Source organism: Cariama cristata, unplaced genomic scaffold, assembly GCF_000690535.1.
Source record: "Cariama cristata isolate BGI_N322 unplaced genomic scaffold, ASM69053v1 scaffold20647, whole genome shotgun sequence".
In the NCBI taxonomy this organism is placed as follows: domain Eukaryota; kingdom Metazoa; phylum Chordata; class Aves; order Cariamiformes; family Cariamidae; genus Cariama; species Cariama cristata.
This window is the reverse complement of record NW_009627341.1, coordinates 2,391-14,399: the sequence shown is the minus strand read 5'-3', so window position 1 is coordinate 14,399 and position 12,009 is coordinate 2,391. Positions and strand designations below refer to the sequence as shown.

The following is a 12,009-nucleotide window of genomic DNA, read 5'->3' as shown; positions in this document are numbered from 1 at the left end:
AAGGGGAACTACTGGGGGCTGACAATACCTGAGACGGCTCGGGACCGACGTCTGTCTCCTGCTGCCCCCACGGTCCCTACCTGGTTTGTCACTCCAGTTCTGCTCTCTCTTTCTCCATTCAGACCCATTCCATGCCCTTCCCATACTCTTCCCCTTCCCCTTTTTACCCGTATTCCCTTCCTTTAGTGTCCTCTCTCCCTCTGTCTTTCTCACTCTCTTCCATCCTGAGCACCACCTGAAAAATGAAATTGCCCTTCCACTTTCCAAAATAACCCAGAAAAACTTTGAAACGAACACTGGTTACGGGTGTCACTGTTCTCTATTACACGCTACAGTCCCGCCCTCTGTTGCCTTTCTGTCACTTTTCTGCTTTGATTTTGCAGCTTTGTGAGAAGGAATTGTGCTTTATGTCATCCATGTCCAGCAAACTAGAGCAACAATATTGGTGGATCTCTCGGCAACACAAAAGAAACAAACCTACACAAAAATAGAGACAAATGGAAAATTATGTTCCTTGTTTTGAACATGTCTTTTAAGAGTGATATATGTATACACGCAGACACACACACAGAGACACAAGTATTTCTGCTTTTTACTATATCCTAAGTTTAGATTTCTTTGTCTTCACTTTAGCAATGAAGTCCATGGAACATACCTTCACCAATGGATTAATAACACCAACATTAGGGCTTGCATTAAACATTTTGTTGTAGTTAGGCTCCCTGTTAACTATCTCCAGCTGATAGAACTTTTTGTCCTCCTAAAAAGAAGAACAAATAGAAACTTCTTTTTATGCATTTTCAAGCAGTTAGTGGCCAAATCTGCCTATAAAATGATCTCAAAAAAATTTGTGTTTATGTTTTAAAAGAATGGTAATTTTAAAAATTCCTTTTTATATTCAATATGTTTTATATATTACTATATGTAATAATCTAAATCATTTCTATTTATGCAGTGCTATGCCCCTGAGAGTGAGCATAGCCTAATGGATAATGCACTGGGAAAGACTCAGTTTCTCTAATTAATTTTAATTTCCTCATTCCTTCTTGCTTCCAAATCAGGATCTGATCATCCTAATCTGAGTGAGGGTCTTGTGCTCTGAATTTGGGAAGCTCAGTGGATCAGGAAATTAGTCTTAGAAACCTCATAGAAGACACTAGTTTTTATATGGCTTACATGGCTGGCTTATTGCAGGATTGGAGATAGGAGACGTCTGATCAAGGTCATACTGAAATATTTCCCATAACAATGTATTATGCTTGACTGTGCAGAAGTCTCTGTATCTAATCAGTTTTACTATTATGAGTCACTGGAACCATAGGAATGATGTGTTAAAGAATACGAATAACATACTAGCAGGATTGTTTCTTTAAATACATTTCAAACACTTTTGAATTAGATTAACTTTTGTATCTGTCAAGATATTAAACTAAGAAAGAATAAAAGTCTTACAATCAATTTCTTTATGAGCTGGTCCCGCTCTGCAATTAGGTCTTTCAGTTCTGAGATAAGCTGCAAGTCTTCTGGTCTTGATTCTCTGTTTTTATATTTTTCTTCCATTTCTTCTAAACTTTATAAGAAAGAAGAATACCCCCTTTAGCCTGATCCAGTGTTAAATGATGAATACAAAAGGTACAAAAGAGAGTTCAGCAAGTAAAAACAGAAGATGACTTTCCTATCACCTTGAAGTAAATTAATTTCTATGTTATCATTCAGCTTTAGCTACTTAAAAAAAAAAAAAAATCCACAATAACTGTAACCTTTGGTCCAGTAACTAATAATCTGGGCAAAATTCTAAAAACTTAACATCCTCCCTGTGCGTGCAGTACTAGGTGTTGGAAAAAAGGCCTCTTGGAAGTCAGACTGAAAATAAGGCATTCAAAACCATAACACGGACAGGAAAATTACAGAAGTCATAGCTAAGATCGATTCTTATGTAAAATATAGGGACTGCATTGCATTATATTTAATATCAATGTAAATTTTAAAAGCTGGCAATTCACTTTGCATTATATTTAATATTAATGTAAATTTTTAAAGTTGGCAATTCTCTTTCTTGATGAAGAAAACTGTAATTTTTCTTTTTATAGATGACTACTCTGAATGAAGATGCATGCTTGTGATACTGGAGAAACTGGATAGACAGTCAAGGCTGGCACCGTCTTCCTCAGTTCACGTGGGACATACTGGAACAAAGATATCCAAGAACAGTGAAGGCTAACAGGTAACTAATTCCCCTCCACAAAAGCAACTTAGTACCATTAGAGATGAAATAAAGGAATGAGCTGCAAAAGAAAAGCAATAACACTTGGATATTAGGATATCTGGATTAAGAGAAATGTAACAAGTGATAAACATTTCAAAAAAATAGGAGGAAATCTGAAATGCCTGGTGGGAAAGCATTAAAGGAGAGAAGTGAAATAAGCCAACTGAGAGAGGAATTGTGTAAGTAACTGCCCAATATCCTTGTTTCTTCTTAAAGAGCAAGTTTTGAAGACATGACAATTTCAAATGACCCTCTCTCTTTGAAACATAAATATAATGCTCGTGATGCTAAACAGTGTTCCAAAGGGAACTGCTAAAATACTTGTCTCACATCCTCAGCCCTCATGTAGATTAGTGAACCAAGTTTCAGAACAGATTCAGGAAATGTAACAAACTTAATTAAAAAAATAATTTTAAAAATAATTAAAAAAAAATAATAATCCCAAATAAACCCTGAGAAAAATCTATGAGTTTAAGATGTCTAAGTCATCTCAAACTTATTTCCACAAGACACCTGGAAGGAGACATAATTTCCCACTTTAGGTAAATATTTTCCCTTCAGAAGCAGCTATGTGATTTTTACTTTGAGTTGTATCTGAAAAAATAGTTCATATTAAATTGTATTTATAACCTTCAAATAACTTGCACATAATCTGAGGAGACTATACAATGTATTCACATAAAACATTATGAATGTGAACAACATGACTGTTTTTATTTGCAGAAAAGGCATTTGGCGCAGCAGAACAGAAATATGCTCAACTGGCTGAATTTTTGTGTATACATTTAATGCTGGGTTAAGCTATTGTGTACAGATCCCCAGAGTATAGTACATCGTTACACACAGCTGGCATCCGACTTTCAGGTCTTTCAGAGAACTGTTTTTATTTCTGTTTCAAAGAGATAATATATAATTTAAAGACTCCAGTTGTAGAGCCTAATTAATGACACCCACTCTCAATTACTGTAAGACAGACTCTCCATTTCATAAACATTCACAAGGCCATGCTTTGGAGTAGCGAACCAGCTAAATTCAGAAATTTTCAGGACACTGAAAACCAAACAACTTCATGGGAGAAAAAGTTTGGGTAAACAGTTCCAAAACCTAGTTCTGCTGGCTGCTCATAGCTGTGTTTCTCATAACAAGATAAATGCAGTAAACGAGGTAGTTTACACCCAATTTACTGAATGGCAAGTTACCACATTTATCAGGGCACAAGAGCGTGCATGTGGATGATTACAAGGGAGTAAGAACTAGAATTTTATACCCATCTTATCTGAAGACAATTTCTGAGTGCTTATTATCAACAAAGAATTAGATGTCCCTTTTTAATTGATATTTACATTAAAAAGTTTTCTGTCATATACTTAGAACCAACTATTTTCTCGGCCATAAATCTTTTGTGCTGCAAATACAAATTCCTCAGTGACAACTTTGTGTCAGGAAGCCCTCAATGTGCTGTGAAACCTCGGCCAGAAACTCTGACCGATAAAGAACGAACGATGGAAAACAGGAAAACACCGGCTAGGCTGCACCACCACTTTGGCTCAGAGGTGCTCTAACCCCAGGCGGCATTTTGACTCAGAGACACTCCAAGTATTCTGTTATTGTTACGCTTGTATCATCCATTTCAGACACTAATTTTCCTTACGTTAGCAAACCTGAAAATGTTTGCATCACTCGTTCTATAATAAGGCTTGTTAATAGCAAATATTGTACTGTTCATAAACTTGCTGAAGAAACTCTTGTGTTCTTAAAAGAGATGTATTAAAGTTTGAGAAAAAACATTTGAAATAATGTCTTCTCCAATTTTCTAAGAACCGCACAGATGTAACATCTTTCCTACTTGAAATTTTTTGATCTCAAATCCCTAACAATTTATCTCACTAAACTCCCCTAAAGCTTATAGAAATGTGTTGCCTAAAAATGCAAGATTAGGCCCCGTACTTGACTGAGGTTTTTGCACATCAGCATCTCTGCAACATCATCAGCAACTTACGGACACCAGAATAAACTATTCACTCAAATGCAGCTACATACAAATTTTTTTTAACACAACAAAACTTACGAAATTTGTAAAGCTGAATTAATTTCCTTGAGCAGTTCTTGGGTCTTATTAAAATCTGCCAGCATGCTTTGTTTCTCTCTGATGTGATCTGCTGTCAAGACATCCAGCTCTTTCTCATGTTTCTTGCTTAAATCTTGCCCATGCATCCTGTTCAATTTATGTTTTGTTAAAAAAAGAGTTATTCTAAAATCAGACTCGTTTGTTCATCATGATTTTCTGCCATGCTTCTAATGGCTTTTACACAATATCAGACAACACGGAAGGAATTACTGATTCATCAAAACCCCCTACTTAGTGTCCTCCAATCTTCTAGCTTATTTCATGGAAAATGCATCTCCTTTAATGCTTTTTTAAATAACAAACATAATGAATTTAAAAATAAACAAACCAAAAACCAACACTTGAGCAGACTGTTACTAAAATATGCCAAAATGTTTCACTGAAATGCAGCTTAACTGTATGGTAATATTCACTAACTTTACTAGTAATGGGCATAGCTTTTTCTAAAGAAGGCTAAACGATATATAGCATCACCTGATTAAGAGGATAAATTATAAGCTGCAAATGGTAAAATTTCTTAAATAAAACAATACATGAAACAATACACATTTGAGTTTAGAGTGGAAAAATTCATACCTGATCTGCTGGTTGGATTCACTGCGTATTCTAAGAATTTCTTTCCCTTTAAATTCTAATTCCTTGGTCAATGCACTTATATTTTCATGAAGATGTAGAATCTCTTTGTCCAGTTCAGCTATATGATGGTCTCGGTGTCTCAGTTCATCTTGTAGATCTGATATTCGGCATAAAAATTCTTTCTCCTATGGTACAAGTAGCAGCGGCAAAAAATATTTTAAATGGACTTGTGTCTCAGAAGCACAATACTTGCTTTTGGAAGATAACAGCTGAGCAGAATTTTTCATTCAATAGACAATTTTTTCAGTTTTTGAAGCCAACACAAATTATAATTAAAACTGAGGAGGTTTTTTATTATGTACAAATACAAATAAAGAAGAAATCAAAGTCATGTAACAATTTCCATTTGCGAGAAAATTTAAAACCTGTCATTGTCATTGCCTGTTAAAGTTTGCGTAGCTCATCACAGTTTCCTTTTGCCCACACATACAACAAAACCCCAGACACTGCTAAGCACCAGGGGGCTGGGCATTTAACAGTTTCTACCCCTTCGACATATGATACAGAGAAACTGTTGCAGCCCCACACACCGGGACAAAATAGCTCAAGGTGTACGCCCTGCAGCAATGAACGCTATGATTCAGAAGTCTCCTATCTTACGTATATATAAGGGCCATAAATATCTCACTGCAGAATATGTGCGAAATAGTTTATATAATATTTATACTGTGTCCAATAAATCAGTAAGAGTCATTCTTTTTGCATAAGAAATTCCAATGAAGTTAACATCTGGGAAACTCATCTGGCACCCATCCCAATGCTTTTTCCCCCCACGGCAAGCCAGAGCGCTCCCAGACAACTCCAGGAGGAAACGGCCTGGAGCCGGGAGCCTTTACCAGGCTTCGAATGAAGTTTGTTGAAGGAAGAAAAAGCCAAGCAAGGAAGTTTAGCTAAACCGGTAGGGATGCATTCTCTGCTGGTGCTGGCTGACTTTGAAAGATTACATGTTTGTAGTTTGTTCACGACAGTTCTTGGCTCCAGCTAAAAGAAAACGAACACCGATCGTGCAATTTTACAGTGGCCAGCAACGCCTACCTGTCGCCTGCCGAGTTCTATGCTTCTTTCAAGCTCCATTTTGGCAGCTACCAGTTCTTGTTGATGGTTGTGCCTTAGCTGGTCAATCGCTGCTGCGTGTTGATGATTTAGTTCTGAGCGCAAGGAAGCTAGTTACCAGGAACAAAAAGAAAAGTTTATTTTGCAAATGTTTGCGTTAACTAACAATAACAGTCCAGCTCCATCAAGTACCGCTGCTGACCTAATGCACACTGTTTACATCAGCTAAGCAACTATCCTGTCGTTCTATTCCTCTTACTTTCTCAAACATCCCCCATCATGAACTTTGGTTGCTTACTCCTTCCAAAAAAACCTTAAGGGTAAGATTTTTCAAAAGCGAACAAGTTTGGGCTCACCTGTTAAAGCTTCTACTACTTTTAAGAGGAACAATTAGGTCAACATTGAATGACTCTGAGATACACTACAGTGTTGTAATACACACACACGTACATACATACACCTGCACGTACATTTGTACAAGTAGAAATAGTGGTTTTGGACCCATTTGCAAATTTGAAAATAGCGTACCTAACATAGCTTTTCCTTCATCCTCCAGCTCAAATCGTAGAGTCTGAAGTTCCTGTTCCATCTCCAGTTTAAAACCTTCCATGGCTTGTTTATGCGTTTCTTTCAGTGCCTGAAGTTCTTCCGAGTGTTTCTGTTGTAAACGTTCTTCTAATTCCTGTGAAATCAAAACTGACAAAATTTGTTCTATACCAGCTTAGGGAATTTATAAAATATTAAACAACTGGCAATAAAAAGCAGGCATTGGCATACTCCAGAAATTATTAAAAATGCACTAATGTTGCTCTTATTTTCTTCTCTCAGTAAGTTATCCTACTACTTTGTTTTTTGCTTTTTAGTGGCTGATGGTTATCAAGATTACCTGTGCACAAAACCCCTGTTCTGCTCACAGTTCGAAAAGAGAAAAAAACCCAATTTATGGATATATTTGTAATAGCAAGCAACGCAATAAGGTGCAGATCCATAGGTGGGTCTAGTGCGCACGCAATGCACGTTTGGGGATTTTCGCTCCCCAGGGACACCCATGTTTACTCTCTGTTGAAGTGTATGAAGTGTAACGTTCCCGGTGCACATTTCATTTCATTTCGAACAAAAGGAATCCACCTTGTGTGCTCCGAGACCAGCCTATGGTGTGAACCAAAGTACATTAAGTGGGGATAACGGGAAAATTGATTGCAAAGGTACACTCTAGAACGGAACTTAAAAAACCCCAACCCTTCAGACACACACCCTATTAAGTACCACGCACTGCCAAAATTTCCATTTTTAAAGCTGGTTTAGTCAAGGTTTTAAAAAAAATATCTTGGGTGTGGCATTGTTCTGGACATGAAAATTATCTTGCAAGTTGCAGAACATAGTTTATACCATTTTTAACATAATGAAAAATATAAAATACGTTATAAAAGGAGTCAATTGACAGGAAATAGCAGAAGACACATGCGAAATTAGGTAACTATAATGGAAAATACAGAGAAACCTATTCCAAATCAAAACTAGAATATAACATTATGGATAACAATATCAAACTACTGTAAAGAAACGTGTGTGTTGATAATAATTTTACCTCTCTATCTCTATATATCCATCTATATCTATATATATGCATATAGTGGTAGAGTATAAAGCAACACGTGAGGCAATGCCAGAATTAGAGATGATTTTCAATATATTTTAATCAGATTTAACTGGATAAAAATGTAACTGTAAGACATCAGCTGAAAAGGAAATTTAGTAGCTATGCAGATACTTTTCACTGTGTACACGAATTGCTAAAACGGCAACACTCTCTACATAATCCAGAATATCCATATGAACATGCCTTTTGTTCTTGCTCTTTTGTTTCTTCCATGTTTTGAAAGGCAAGGATATGGGCTTCCTGAAGTGACTTATGCCTTTGCTGATGCTCCTCTTCCAATTCCTGGATCTCCTGAGTCAGCCTCTGCCGCTCCTGGCTGAACTGGGCTTGTAGCTGCTGCAAAGAGCTCTGTGACTGGGAGAGCTGCATCTCCAGATTCTGCTTCAGTAAGGAGATCTAACCCACAACACAACAGCGAATACCCATTAGTCATTCGTTCTAACATCAACTCGGGGAAAAAAACCATTCCAAATAAGAAAACACTTGACATTTTAAAGCCAGAACGTTAACTAAAAGACAGACAAGCAATGTCATCCATCTACTGAATTTGTTGTTAATATTGTAGCTCAGAGATAACAATTATCTTTAATTAGTTTTGTAAGGGTTATCACATCTGTCAGTTCATACTACAGCACTACCTATAACACAGTTTTTCACGGCCGAATTATCAATATTTATTTCTAGGTTGTATAGAAAGATCAGTAAAAATGACACTATCAAGGTCTGAAGTCAAACACTTGATCGTTAGAGTAACCTGCTCTTCAGGGGAACATCACGTCAGTTCTGGAAGGAGAATCCTGCAGTGGATAGGGCAGGACAGCCTCTGACATCCACACTGACAGATTTTTGTATCTTTTGACATGATATGGTCCTACCTTACTGTTAGTTTTCTCATTTACAACGAAATAGTAGCGCACCACTACGTCATAAATAATATGTCACACTTGATGGATTTTACACACACACACTTTTTTTTTTGTTAGCTCAGTAATACTATGAGTGTGATTTTTCTGCTGGTTTTCAAGATTTATGATTAAGCAATCTGACAAATACTCATTTTCTTAGAAATACTTGATTTTACAAACGATGCTTTTCACTCAGCAAGTATTTTAATGCATTAGAGCACACTGTACTCCTTGGAAAAGTCCCATTTTCTCTTTATAATAATGCTAGGCTTTGTTCCTCAGATCAGATAGCATCTTTTCAGACTCAAAATACTAAACCTGTATTCCCTTGAGAGCCAAACATGAGAGAGAGACCCTCCAATTCTGGAAACAAGGTTTAACCAAGAGAGAATTTTGCTACAGTGACTCAAAGGAAGGAAAAATAAAATTGCCATGGGACAAAGAATTTGAATCAGTAAGGATACTTCTCAAGCCTCAGAGCATTACATAAAATTGAATTATAAAGGAAAGTCTGATAGTGTCATTTGATCCAGCATATCTTAAAATTAATTATGACAAATTAATAACGACATTGCACATCAATTTATTGATTTACAGAACATTAAAACCCACCACTTAACAAAAAAATTAATAGCAGCATACCAAGGACAACTTGCAGCATGAACATTATTGTCAAACGTGTGGGTTTTGGTTTTTTTTTCCAGAAGGGCACGGCTTAAGCAGATTTGAAAGAAAAAAGCTCCACTTAAAGGAAAATTAGCACTAAAACAAAACAAGCAAATTAATTTGAATGAAATGAGCATGGCTCATTGCATTTCAAATTCACTGGGTCTTTGTGTCTGGCCATACATACTCTACCTTCGAGCACACTGCATCAGCGTATGGTACCTCAGATACTTTTGAAGCAGATGCGCTACAACTGAAGGACTGTAGTGGAGGCCTACACTACGTTCTGTAATCCGAACTATATATGTAAAACCTTTTACTAAGTACCTTAAATACAAATATCACAGACAAATTGTGCAGTGTCAGACCACAGCTTTGGCGGATCTCCGCTTCTGCCTCCCGATGTGGCCAACCTGGGTTACCCAGGGAAAACAAGGCCAAGGTGTACATGACGGGATCTTGACTCCAAAGTCTACCAGCGTCCAGCAATCTCTCTTAAACCAGAAGTAGTATTTTGGGGCAAATACATAGAAGAAATATTAATGAAATACAACCACTCTCTGAATCCATAAAAGTATTTAGTAGCTACAATGTGCTGTGGCAAGTTTCATATAGACGCGCCAATTTGACATGATAACCTCTAATACTCGTAACGGAAAGGAGTCAAAAGAAGTTCCCTTTTCACTTACTCTGTTCTACACCTGCTTCTGTAGATCTCCATCATTTCTCTCCTTACACTCATTTCCATACTAAACAGTTTTGGCTTAATGAGTCACTTCTTGTATGAAAACTATTTCATATCTATCATCACATTTCTCCTACTTTTGCCCCTTTTCTACCATTTCTTTTTAAGATTAGGACACCACAACAGCATAAGGTATTTCAAATTAGAGTAAACTCTGGTTTTATACAGTGGTTTATATGGTTTTCCATGTTACGTTCTCCGTTTCTCTCCTATATTCCTAATGTTTTATTTGCTTTTGTGACTCCTACTGAGCACTGAGGTGATGTTTTCATGGAATTATATATCATAGGCCACAAACCTACTCTCTAGTTGTAACAGGTCAAGGTAAGGTTCATCATTTTACATGAGAAGTTAGAATTTGTTTTTTTTTCCTTGTGTATCACTTTGCATTTATCTACACTGAACTTCATCCGCCATTTTATTGCCAAGTCCCTTGGCTCTTTACAGCTAGTCTATAATTCTTCAGACAGTCTTTGTCCTTCCCACCCCAAATAACTTTTTATAAGCTGCAAACTTTCCCACCTTACTCATAAACAACCTGCAACAGAAAATACGTAGAACATCAGTCTAACTCCACCGATAGTCTACCCTCACTGTGATAACACTGTATTTAAAACCTGTCCTTCAACCAGTCACTTACCTATACAAAAACTTCCTCCTCGTATGGTGGAGCTCTAGTTTCCTCAGAAGCCCCAGAACTTCCCGGCCGATCTCTGTCACCATACCATGGCCAGGGCTGCCAGGCTGGTCAGACACACCAACAACACAACCACACATTGTGTTCTTGCTCTTCAACCCTAGAAACTCACTCCGCTGATGCTGTTAGTTTGCACCATATGCTATTGTCTTCCTTCTCCAGAGAAAAAAAAAGAAATAAAATCTATCTTATCTAAACTCCCCTTTGATCTACTCACATCCCCATCTGCTCTAATTCATCCCACGTTCACTGTTGGGCCCTTCTCTCTTTCCCCATCCTTCTGTAACCTCACACCTACCTGGGTCCTTCTTTTCACCCGTAAGCCTTTATTTTATGCTTTAATTCCTGTTTCTCTGCCAGACTACACCTAGCGAAAACCAGACCCTGTCTGGAGGTCTGTTTTCCCTTTGTGCTTTTAGGTAACTCTTACACTTCTTTAGATTACTTCTGCTCCTATAAACCACCATCCATAAACTCTCAGGTTTCTTGGGTTTTTCTGTTTGTTTCCCTGAGACCACAGCGGCGACTTTGGCTTGAGCCCCTCTACTCCTTCTCTTCCATCCATCCATACTCCCATATCTCTCCCCCGCCCCCCCCCGCTCTTTTTCTTCTTCAAAACTCCATTTTTAGTATCATAGCAATGTGCAGTTAGTATAGATTTTTTCATTCCAATTTTTTGCACTACGTGGGAACTCTACACACAAATTACTGCTTAAAAATCTCGTAGGAAGCAAATTCCACAATTTTCACTCAGATCCTCCTCCTCTGAGCGCCTGAGGCAGAAACACCGAGATACTGGACAGATGTTCTGTCCACTCTGACTTGTCCCTTTCACCGTGTTTCTGTCCCTCAGGTGTCTCACCATTGCCACCAGCAGGGTCACCAGAAGGTACAGCTCATGGGGAAGTCCTGCTCAGCCCTGCAGAACCTCAGGTAATTTAATCATCATACTCTAAAAAGCCTCTCACGATAACATTCAAATGGAGTCGACCACGGCATCTTAGCCAAATTTTTATTAAGATGACATGAAAAAAAAAGTATTTTGGGCTTGAAGTTGAATTTCTCTCTCACTTAAGGTCCTGCTCCAAAATTGTGGTAATTCTCAGTATGTAATTTATAAACATTTTTAGCGTGGGCCAAGGGCAAAACAATTTTCTTTTTATGTCTTTCTTGGAAATGCAGAAAACATTTTAACTGAGATGACCAAGACAAGTCTGACACGTGGCCAGGAAGCCATCCTAGCCGAGATCAGG

At 37.6% G+C, this 12,009-nt stretch overlaps 1 protein-coding gene across 1 annotated transcript in view; it reads right to left on the bottom strand.

Annotated features, from left to right (window-relative positions):
• Window positions 1–9,764, bottom strand: part of LOC104164929 (protein FAM184A-like) — a 14,598-nt gene extending 4,834 nt beyond the window's left edge. Inside the window, exons 1-8 of the mRNA XM_009704416.1 lie at window positions 9,642–9,764; window positions 7,927–8,139; window positions 6,612–6,765; window positions 6,066–6,193; window positions 4,971–5,155; window positions 4,335–4,481; window positions 1,453–1,570; window positions 656–760 (exon numbers count right to left, since the gene is read on the bottom strand). Of these exons, the coding sequence (XP_009702718.1) occupies window positions 656–760; window positions 1,453–1,570; window positions 4,335–4,481; window positions 4,971–5,155; window positions 6,066–6,193; window positions 6,612–6,765; window positions 7,927–8,139; window positions 9,642–9,764 (1,173 nt within the window). The remainder of the gene's footprint in view (window positions 1–655; window positions 761–1,452; window positions 1,571–4,334; window positions 4,482–4,970; window positions 5,156–6,065; window positions 6,194–6,611; window positions 6,766–7,926; window positions 8,140–9,641) is intronic.
• Window positions 9,765–12,009: the final 2,245 nt, after the last annotated feature.